Here is an 11,469-nt window from a genome sequence, read left to right on the forward strand (position 1 = left end):
GAAGTCATTTAGTCACCGTGTACCTCCGCTCCCCATGTGCATCCTCTGGAGCATGCACCCCTTCCTCCACAGGGTTAACACGTGACAAAGATAAATGCACTAGCAAGCAAGGGGCTCTGAGAAAGGTGTTACTTCTGTGGGTCACGTTATTGTTTTAACAGGACACCCTGGGACCACAGTGTGTGTGTGTTGTGAAGTCCTCCAGCGTTACCTCCCTTTCCTAATTTCCTTCTTTGTCTGAATGAAGGAATAATCTGATCCCCTTTACAATCCAGGACCAAGGGTGTTCCTCTATTGAGGGAGCCAATCCTAGGCTGTTCTGCTTCTCAATTGTCAGGCCAACCCTTTGTCCACACGCTGGGGCAAGCCAGCGCTGAAGGAACCTCAGCATGGTCTGCTGCTACCTAGAGAGGTGCAGGAGAGCAGATGGGTAGTCTTGTTGTAGTTTTTGTGGAGATGCATGAAATCTCTCAGCAGGGGTCTGCATAAGGGAGAGTAGGAAATTAGGTGTGCCCATACCCCATGGACTGACCTTGGTACATGCTGGAGGTGTGTTCATGTGTTTCCTTTCGGGGAGCATTATGTGGGAGGACACCAAGAGAAAATGTGCCTATCCAACTCACCTCTGCAGGCAGAAAACTGCATTGGATGGCAAGAGAGGCTTTGAAGAGAAATAAGTTGGGCAAGGTGGTTCTCTAACAAGCCACTTGGAGCATTTTCATACTCTCTGCAGAGGCAAAACAGCAGTGCCCAGCCCAGGCAGCTCCTTTCTTAGGTGCCTGTTGATCACCGGCTGAAAAGACTGCTGGGTGGGCTGGTTTGTGTTCAGAATGGCTCAGCCCCAACTCCTCCCCACAGCTAGCAGGAGCATGTCAGGACGACAGACACAGAGCAGAATCTCTGTTTTATATACTGTTGTCACTTTAAAACATGGAAAGATGAGCTCACAATCCAGAGATGACACTTGGTGTCTAGAACCAAGAAAGGCAGGGAACAAGGAAATAGCCAGATGGTGTCCAAGCCGTCTCACCTTCTGTTTATTAAGGACATGTGAGATTCGTTCTTGAAAACCCCTCCGTTAGGTCACAAAGGACCCAAGTTCAACACTGGGAAGACTAAGGAGATATAGGGCCAGATTTTCATGCTTCCCAAGGACAGCAGAGTGCTGACTAGGGGTGCAAAGGAACTGTTCTACACACAGCCCCCTCCTGCATACCTGGGCTCACTGGACTTCAGTGAAGGCTTAGCGTAGTTTGCTGCAGCTTCTCTGTTCTGGTATGCTCAGCAACCAGCAAGGGGGTATAGCACCAGCAAGTTCTGGCAGCCCATTCTGGGCCAAAGGGGTTGGAGCTGTGGCTCTGTTTGGAACAGAAGTTTGCTTGGCCTTTCTGCAGTTCCAAAAGGATGCCAAGGATGCCCAGGAGCTGCTGAGGAAGGTGGATACAGACCTGGACCAGAAATACAGCCCTGACTTTAAGGACAGATACCAGATTGAGTCTCTTCTTCGAGAGCTGGATGTAAGTAACCAGTGCAAGAAGCGGGGGATGATTGGGAGCATAGCACACATGTTGATAAGGGCAGAAACATTGATGGCATCAGAGCTGGTACTGCCCAGAAAGCTGCTGGCAGATTAGTATGCTGTCTGCTCTTTGAGCATTGCAGGCAGAGGGGTGTAGACTCCACTGGCTTCCTCTGTCCACAGGCATTCACCTGTTGATTGCTCTGTGGTGGCCAGATTTTACATCATTCAGGGCTGGATTATTTTGTTTCTTCCATCAGGCTGGTACTTGTTAAAGCTAGAAGCACGATTTGAACAGCTGTCACAAGAGTCTATGCAGCCGCCCACTCAGGGAAGGGCAAGGCAGACCAGATGAGCTGGTCCCAGTGCACAGCACCACACAATCAGCATAGCCAATATCAGATATGCTCCACCCTAAGGCAGGCACACAATGACCTGCCTCTTTCCACAGACCCCCAAGCCTACACCTCCTCTACAACTAACCCCCTCCCTGGATCAGGCAGATGCACACCTTGATTTGCTGGCCCTACCAGTTGGGGCTTGTTGCTAAGTGCAAGGGCAGGGCCCTGGCTGGGGAGACTGGGACCCAGGCAGACGATTTTCTCATCCTGATCATTGGTCCAGGACCTGTGTGTGCTTGGTTCTGGCAGTATCTGGACTGGACCCAGCCCCCAGCCATCAGACCCACAGGCTCACTTAGTACATACTTCCTCAATATATTGTTACAACTGGATGTAAAGTAATTTCACAAAGGAAGGCAAGCCATATGAGGAGAGGCTGAAGGAAAAGGTGCTTAAGAGGATAGCAGTCATGACAGCAGTGTATCTGAAGGGCTGCCATAAACACCTTTTCTCTCTCAGAGATTTCTAAGTGCACAGAGCAGGATATGGACCAATGGTTTGAAGTTGCAGCAAAGCAAGTTCAAACTGGAGATCAGGGAAAAGTTTGACACTGTTAGAACAATGAGGCAGTGGAACAGACTGCCTAGAAGTGGTGGAACTCCATCATTGGAGGGGTTCAAGAAGAGGCTGGATAAGCATTGACCAGGGATGATCTAGAAGTAGCTATGCCACACATGGGGCCAGGAAGGAATTTTCTCCCCTTCTTGTTGCTACATGTGGCAAGATCTTTTTTTTTTTTGCCTTCCACAGAAGCACTGGGTGTCGGCTGCAGCTAAGACTGGGGATTTTGCCTGGGGTGTGCTAGTCCTCCTGCTGGGACTAAAATCCAGAGGTTCCTGGGTAAAGGGTCCTGCCTCTCTGCTTGGGGTCAGACTAAATCACCCCATTTGAGATTAGGAAGGAGTTTTATCCCATAGTCAAATTGGTATGGACTGCAGAAATTTGTCTTCCTCTGTAGCAAGGGATGTGGCCCTCTTCCTTGAATCTCTAAAAGAAATTTTAACAACACTTGCACCAGCAGGACATTGGGCATTGTGATCCCTCTGTGCTACCTGTAGCAAGTCAGGGCACTAGGCTTTGGGTGTGCAACAGGGTTGCATGTGTAGTTTAAGTAATAGGTTAGACAAGGATTTGCTTGGGATGGTCTGGATAGGGCTGATCCTGCCTCATGTAGTCCAGGTAAGGGTTGGACTACATAACCTCCAGAGGTCCCTTCCAGCACTGCTTCTCTAAGGCTCTATGAAAACGAAGAGATTCAGACCTTGCCTGGCTTCTCAGGAGTCCCTCTCTGCTGCTGCTGGCAGGTCCCATCTCCACCTTAGGATGGCACAGTGGCCTGATTTGCTAAATGGGAGAATAGAACAGATGATTCCTATTAGACGTGATAATTTAATGCCCAAAGGTGGCTATGACTCCTCTTGCTGTGGAATGTGAAATGCCAGTAAGATACTGGCACTCAACCAGCACCTCAGATTCAGCCAGTGGAAGGAATCACAGCCAAGGGGCGTGAGCAGCTCTTGAAGCGTTACACTATTAACATTCACACACCAGGAGTTCAACTGTAAGAAGCCCACAGTCAGTTAGAGGGCAGCTATGCTTTACAATCCACTCAGCCAGACAGGAGCACAGGAGGCCTTTAGTCGTGCCCTAGCACCAGGGTCCATGGTCATTAATGCTGGGGGTAAGGTCTCTATCTGTGCACAGTAGGGCTCAGTCCCCCTGGTGCTTACAGTCTGTGGCACATTTTCAAACTCCCTCATGGTCAAAGCTGTATGTCCCCTTCTGCTAGGACCAGGAAAAGGCCTTGGACAAGTACAATACAGTGGTGACATCCCTGCAGAAGCACAGCCAGCAGGTCCTTCCTCTGAGGTTCCGTCGGGAGACTCCGCTCCAGCCCACCGCAGTGGAGGCTCTCTGCGACTATGATGGCGACCAGGTGCACACCCCTTCCCTCCAACAAGTGCTTCCTGGGGCCCACCTGTGGGCATTGCAGGAAATGGCTGACTGAAACCTTACTTTGCCAGGTGCCAGGGAACAGTTAGGAACCTAGCATTAAAAGTGTTTGGCTGTATAGATGCCCGACTTCACCTGGACAAGACAAAGGCCTCAGAATGAAATGCAGGGAGGTTTTGGGGGCTGACTCGCAAGGTATAGCAAGTTTGGGCTCCAGAGGCAGCCATGATGCCCCCTGGTGACCATGCAATTCTTGCCCTACTTCAGCTCTAGGGTGCCCTTCCCTGCTGACTTACCTGCCACACCTTGATGCATTTAATTGATTGCAAGGAAGACTGCCTAATGGGTTGTAGACTGAGCCACTCATTTTCTTGACAGTTAGCAAGTCCCTCCCAGACTCTGCCATTTCAACGCTGACTACATACTAAGTGGGCCCTGTCAGCTTGTCTATGCTTCCCAGGGCACCTGTAGCCTTTAGGGGTATTCACAGCCTTTGACCTCCCCTACAGCCATCCCATGCCTCACTGGTGTTACAGTACACTCTCCCTTGTCAGGGTCTTAATCTTTTTGGTCTCTGCCCCTTTTTTCTAGCCCAGCCTTCTAGTCCAGGCCCACTGTGCTGGACCTGGCTTCTGGGCACCAGCTCACTTACTTCAGCCCTGGGCCCCGATGCACTGTCTCCACCCTGCTCTAGGTGCTGAGCCTGCTTCGGCTCTGTCTGGGCCCCCTGGCCCAATCTCTGGCCTGCTCTGGACACTGCTGGGACCTCCTTTCACCCCTAATAATTGCAAACCCAAACCAGGTCATAGTGGTGTAACAAGAAAATAAGCACACTGGCTATAACAAAAGCTAAACCTACACTAGGTCCCAAGCATTAACAGTAGCTTACTGTCACAGCACCCATACTGCCCCTTGACCTGAGTTATAGCTCCTTGATAGCAAGCCTGCAGTGTCTTACTTGCAACCTTAGAGGATTCCTGGGGGCAACAGAGCCCCTTCCCTTCATGCAGTCTGCAGCCAGGAACTTTTTACTCTAGCTCAGGCAGTAGGCTTATATGCTGGCTAAGCCCTGCCTCTTCTGGTCAGGTGATGCTCCAGCTGGGCAGGGGTTTCTTGTTAGGGCCTGAAGGCTGGTTGCCATGGCAGCCTATGGCTGCTGCTGTAGCAGCCTCACTGCTGCAGGAGCTAGGTCAGGGGTGGGCAATTATTTTGGGCAAAGGGCCGCTGACTAAGTTTTGGCAAGCTGTCGAGGGTGGCATGGGTAGCCCCACCCCTTGGCAGGTGCCCCACCCTCAGTCACCATCTAGTGACTGGAAGTCCCGCCCCCTAGCCCCTGACCTTTGCCCCTGGAAGTACTCCTTTCAGCAAAGGGGTTTGCCATTTCAGAACCAGAAAAATACCAAATTATATTCTAAAAAGCGAACATCTAAAACATTCATTTGATTTCAAAAAATATTTTTTCCTGGTTTACATGTGTTTGCGTGTGTGCATAGAGGTGATTGTATATAATACCTTAAAATGAAGTTTTACTCTTGTATATTGTGGGGGGGTGGGTATAGGTTTTGGGGGGCTGTGGGTGTGTAGGGTGTGTCTGTGGGGGTGTGGGTGTGGGAGATGTGGGTGTATGTGTGGCTATGTGGGGTATGGTGGGGTCGGGTTTGTGGGGGGATGTGTGTGGGGGGAGGGTGGCTGGGGTGTGTGAGTGGGTGTGAGGGTCTGCGTATACAGCAGCATGAGGGGGAGGTTTGGGTGCATGTGTATGGCGGGGTGTGCATGTGGGACTCACCCTACAAACACACACACACACAGAGTCCCTACGAACACACACACAGGGTACCGGTTTGGGCCCGTGCTCCCATGGTCCAGCCATGCAGCTGGGAGCCACGTGGTGCTGGAGCAGGGTGGGCAGGGTGGCAGGGAAATGGCTGGGGGTGGGACAGGACTGGGCTGCTACCTCCTGCTGCCAGCTCCCCCTGAGTCCTAGTGCCCCTGGCTCCTGCCATCTTTGTCAAAATGTTAGAAGCTTCTAGGCACTTTTTAGATCTGTTAAATGCAAACCACAAGCAATTCACTATCCCCAGGAGGCTACTCCAGAGCTCCCTTTGTCTGGTCTTATTACATTGCTAATGGAAATTCAACTATGATCCTTTGTATGTGTCATGGTTGAGTGATACTACACATCTGAGAGAGGTAATTCTCAGGAAGAGAGTAGAGGAAGTATGATTCCTGCTGGTAGCCAACTACCTGCAGCCTAGGAGGGAAAGTCCAGCCCAAATAAAAAATGCAGGGATTCTACCTGCTAGCTCTGTCCAGCCCAGCAAAAGGATCTTATTTGCCTTGTGCTTCCTCATACCTGTCCCAATAGGAACTACACTGGTGTGAACGATTGTGGAAGGAGGAGAGGATTTGGACTAAGAGGCTTGAGGGAGTGGTATCCACAAGAGGCTTTATGCAGAGAGAGTTTGCGTAGCAATGACTCAGGCTCTGCCCAGCCCATGTCAGTTTGGGATTAACATCTCAGTCCCTGGGCAGTTCCTTCAGGATGGAAGAAGGAAGAAGTGGCCCCAACTGTACAGAGTAGTGCTTGAAGTTGTTTACAATGGTGAATGCAGCTAGGGGTGCACCAATAGAGATTTTTTGGGCCAGTACCAATAGCTGATATCTAAGGAGGCATATCGGCCAATACCAATTCCATTTCTGATACAGCTACCTCTGGCTGGTAAATCTGGTGTGGTGGAAGGGGTGTGGGCAGATCAACACCCCCTGCAGTGAGGGAGGGGGAAGGGCCTGGAGCCAGGCTCCCACTGCTACTTACACACTGGGAGAGCATGGGAGGCGTATGCCCCCCAGATCTGCATGGGGCAGGGTGGGCTGCAGCTAGAGCTGCGCGGGGCTCTTCTTGGTGTGGGCTGGGCTCAGAGCGGGTGCCGGCGGCTCTAGGAGGATGCTGCATCACTCTGTTTCCAGTGCCACTGCTGCCAGCCACCCGGTGCAGCCTGGGATCAACGCTACACCTCCACCCATGCGCCAGGAAGAACTGGGGCTGCACTGGATGGCTGGTAGCAGTGATGCTGGGAGTGGAGCGGCAGCAAAATTTGGGGTGGATGCAGCACCCTTCTAGTGCTGCCGGTGCCCACTCCAAGCCCAGCCCCCACTGAGAAAAGCCCCAGCTGCAGCTTGCCCTGCCCTGCCCCACCAAGATCTGGGGGCCCCCCCAACCTCGTACCCTCCCAGGGTGTAAGCAGCAGTGGGAAGTGCCTGCCCCTTCCCCCTCTCTCACCATGGGGGGCATTGATCTGCCCCCCCCCCCACCCCCCTTCCCTCCCCTTCCACCATACCAGACTTACTAGCTGGAGGCAGCTCTCCATGCTGCCAGCTGTGCTCCTCGCTGCTTGAGTGCTGTGCTGAGCATGGGCATTTATCTGATACAGACAGGTTTCTGTATATTGGTACCAATCCGATATCAGACCTACGTATCTGCACCTCTAAATGTAGCTAATCCCACCCCTGTGTGCAGAAAAGCTCTGGACACTGCACTGATAATGTTGCAGCTGTTACTATGAGACCTTCCTCTGGGCTTCCTCACACAGCACAGGTTTGCACATCATGGGCGACTGGTGCCGCCTTAGTCGGAGGGGGAGGGGGGCATGTGCCTCTCCTGCGACCAGTCCTGCTGACCAGGGAGGGGGGCCATGGCCGATCTCACTGCCCGGGGAGACCTCCACGCCGGCCAATTATGACGGCCGCTTCTGGGAGCAGCTCCCCCCCCTACCCATCACCTAAGCGGCGAGTACAGCCAGTCAGGGGGTGCACATGCCCTCCCTATGCATTGACACTGTTGCACATTCACATGTAAACTGCTTGCTCCTGGCAATCAGGCTTGTAGGATGAAGAGTGAACCCCCATCCCTTCCACCCTCCAGGGTATCAACAGTTGTGTTTTCCCTAAGGACCCTTACCAAAAAAACCTCTTAAGAATGATTGTGTCCATGAGAATAGCTCTGTGGCTGGGTGTTAGCAAGGGCTGTAGAACTGAGCTCCTGCATCTAAATGCTAAATCATAGTGGGGTTTGCCTTTCACTGACCTGCTACTGTGATTTGATTTTTGTCCTAGGGCCAGATCACCCGAGGAGTCCGCTACACCCTGAATAAGAACAATGGGGACACCTGGGACGTGGCAGACAGCTCAGGAAACAGCATCAGTGCCCCTGGGATCTGCTTTATGATCCCCCCGCCAGACCCTGACTCCTTAGCACTCACTGACAAGTATGCACTGCCAATTTGCCTTTGCATGTTAGCCCTAGAAAGCTGTCCCTGCTGTAAATGGACCATTTCCTTCTAGCTGACCCTACAGCATGGGCTACAGCTATGTTCTGGCAACTTTCTGAACCAAAATGTTGTAACACCCTCAGGCCTCCAGCATGGCTGGAAGGTGCTTCAGCAGGGCTTAATCTGAGTACAGAGTCCAGCTTTGGAAGACCAGAGGCAGCAGCATTTTATCTTCCTTAGCACTGGTTCTTCCAGGACCCTGGGGCCTTTCCTTCCCAACCAATAAATGCAGCAGGAAGCAATTAAATATGCTTGGCCCTCTTACTGCTTCTGGAAAACAGAAATGACATTGGCCTTCCATGCTAAGCTCTTTGTGACCTGAACCCAGAAAGGGCTCCAACAAGAGCTCAGTGGTGTTTATAAATGCAGGCAATTACTGGGCAGATGCTGTGGCTGTTTAGATGCTGTAGAGCTCTGTGGGACTGTCTCATGTTCTCCCCAAATCAGCAAAGTCTCCACCTTGTGACTGCCAGTCTTGGCTGCCAGTTAAGAAGGTCTTTTCAGGGGGCATCAGCAAGGCTCTGTCCATGGAGGCAAGATTCCAAAGACTGGAAATCATACCGGCCTCCCTTGAAAACAGAGCGCAGCTGAGTAATAGCTTCATTCAGGGGTGGGGCATGCAAACACCATCCAGAGCCTTGTCCCTGAGAGATGTCTGTTGTTGCTAGGATGAAGACCTTGGTTGTGATGAAATGCCCCCCCTATTCAGTAGAGACAACAGCTTAGTCAACACATAGGTGCCAGTTCTCCCAGTCACAGGCAGAGATGCTTATAACAGGCCAAGGAACAGGTATTAACCTCAGCATGTGCATGTTCTCCTTTGTAGCATTGCTGGTCAGTATGAGAATGTGAAACAGAAGACTACCAACAGCAAGAATGCTCTGCAGGAACGCTATGAGGGACTGAAGGCAGACAGTACTGGAGGTAGGTCCAAATACCAGTAGTTTTTGGACAAAGGCTTTGCAGAGGCTTGTGATCAGGAGCACCACAAGAGAGAGAGAGAACTATAGCTCAGCGCAAACTGGTGGCAATAGGCTGTGCCAAGACCCCCTGGCTTCTCTCACTTGGATGATGGAGTGCTTGTATGTTCTTGGGCAGAAGTGCACATTTCTTTCCCTTCCTCTTGCAGACCAAAGTGTCCTATTGCAACCAGCTGCTTCCTTAGACTCTCAGTCAAGGCTACTGCTTAATGAAGAGCTTCCAGTATTCATTCCTGTTTTCCTTACACAAACAGAGCAAAGCAGCTGCAGCCACCATGAAACCATAAGCTTATATTCTTCTCTCAAGAGAATTACAGAGGTTGAACTGTTGTAGAGGGTGCCTTAGTTTTTCTGTGGCTCATTTGTATGGTAGGTGTGACAATCCTAGCCCTGGATGTGACCAGGTATGTCTTTGGAGAGACACTCCCAGGTGCTTTATGCCTTCATAGATGTCCTGCTCCAAAACCCATCCTTGCTGTCTGCTGCTTGAACACTGAAAATAGACCACAGTGCTCCGAAGGTTTCCTCCTTGACCTATGGAGTCTCAGGCTATACCTGCCTAATGTAGGTCTTGCCAACTCCTAACAGAGGGGATTTTGCCAGCTAGAAGAATCACACCCTTGTTCAGGCATGCACTCAGGAAAGATAGATTTTCCCTCAAAATCCTTTTGGAAAAGAGGCCTGCTTGTATGTTCAGGTGCTGCTCTAAGATCACAGTTAACACTGACAAGAAGTGGGTAAAAAGAATAACAAAAGGATTTTAATAAAAAAAACAAGCAGCAGCATAAAAGAAGAAATCAGTAACCATACACTGAGATACAGAGTTATGAGAACAAACAAACAGAAGGAAATATCAGAACAATAACCTTTTTTTTACCCTGCACCTTAAATCCAAGGATGCAATTCCTATTCAGCTCAGTGGGTCAGAAAGCAGCCTCTGCCTCTGACCTTTCCATCAGAGCCTCTTGTAATTTTTCCTGGCAGGTTGCTTTATTCAGCCTGCTAGCTGAGGGACTCCAGTGTTTCCCTCGGCCCAGGAAAACTGAAGACTAACTTTGTTCTCAAGGCAAGGCTTAAGTATTATTTCTTATCTGGCTACTTACATAACTCACCCATTGGATTCTCAAAGAGCCCATACTATGCATGTAACTCCCCCCCTCAATTCTCTGGTTATGCATGTGTTAACCAGAGCAGACATCTTTCCTGATCTAATTAAGACAAGGAGAATATTTGCACCCTTTCAGACACAAAGATTACTTATCCAATATCTTAAAGATGCTGTCTCCACTTCACTTCCCCACTCTGAGAAATGTACTTCCAGTTCACAGATAATGTTCATGTTGGGACTGTCCTTTTAAAATGTAAATTCATCATTGTCTGGAAGGACAAGGTTCATGAGTCTCTTCCAGGTGCCAAAGAAACTCATTATTTCTCACCTGAACGCCATTATCATATTGTGCAGTTGTAGCCTTAGTATAACATGAGACATACATCTTATATCGAATACTACAGTGCGTGCAAACGTAAGAATGATAAGGCTAAATACAGCTTGATGCTACCTACCTGTAGAGATTACACATACTGTATCAGCAAAAACAAATTCAAGAAAACAGGCATGATACCCCATGAACCCCCCAGATCATAGTGGGGGGTTCATGGGGTATCATGCCTGTTGGGACAGTACCCCAGACCCCAGCATGGTGTATATGGTGAGGTAGTCTCTGCAGTTGGCTTGCAATGTGCTGTAAAGCTGTAGAGGAAAGACCATGAAGCAGTGTCAAGAAGCAAACTGAAACCATCAATCTGGGGTACAGATTCCAAACTGTCCCATTCAGGAAGCTGGATGTCAGGTAGCTGGAAGCAGGACCTTAGATCCATATCCTTGTGACAAAACCTTTGCAGAGTGCTGGGTTTGAGAGCAGCACCTGGTGGAACTGAAGAGGAAAGGGGTGGGCGGGGGGGTTATACCATTAATACTCTACATGGTATATATAGCCTTCTCTTAGTGTTTGGGCCTAGCTCAACCTCTACTGCCCACACCAGCTAACCCAGTATCCTCTTGTTATCCAGATGCTGCATCCATACATGGGCGCCAGCTGCTAGCAGGGCTGGAGAAAATAAGCAGTGACCTCGACAAACAGGAGAAGGCAATAACAGCAAACCTACGCCCCCCACTAGAGCAAAGTCGTGCCGTGCAGGACAGTGCTGAGCGTTCAAAGGAGCTGAAGGTAATGGGGTAGAGAAGGTAGGGCAAGTGCTTACACATCAGACATGCTTCTTATGAGGGA

At 50.3% G+C, this 11,469-nt stretch overlaps 1 protein-coding gene across 1 annotated transcript in view; it reads left to right on the forward strand.

Moving 5' to 3' along the window:
* PPL (periplakin) overlaps nt 1-11,469 on the forward strand; it is a 56,945-nt gene that overhangs the window by 32,726 nt on the left and 12,750 nt on the right. Inside the window, exons 10-14 of the mRNA XM_006015552.3 lie at nt 1,395-1,517; nt 3,710-3,856; nt 7,987-8,138; nt 9,028-9,125; nt 11,252-11,409. Of these exons, the coding sequence (XP_006015614.1) occupies nt 1,395-1,517; nt 3,710-3,856; nt 7,987-8,138; nt 9,028-9,125; nt 11,252-11,409 (678 nt within the window). The remainder of the gene's footprint in view (nt 1-1,394; nt 1,518-3,709; nt 3,857-7,986; nt 8,139-9,027; nt 9,126-11,251; nt 11,410-11,469) is intronic.

Source organism: Alligator sinensis, unplaced genomic scaffold (assembly GCF_000455745.1).
Source record: "Alligator sinensis unplaced genomic scaffold, ASM45574v1 scaffold404_1, whole genome shotgun sequence".
Taxonomy (NCBI): domain Eukaryota; kingdom Metazoa; phylum Chordata; order Crocodylia; family Alligatoridae; genus Alligator; species Alligator sinensis.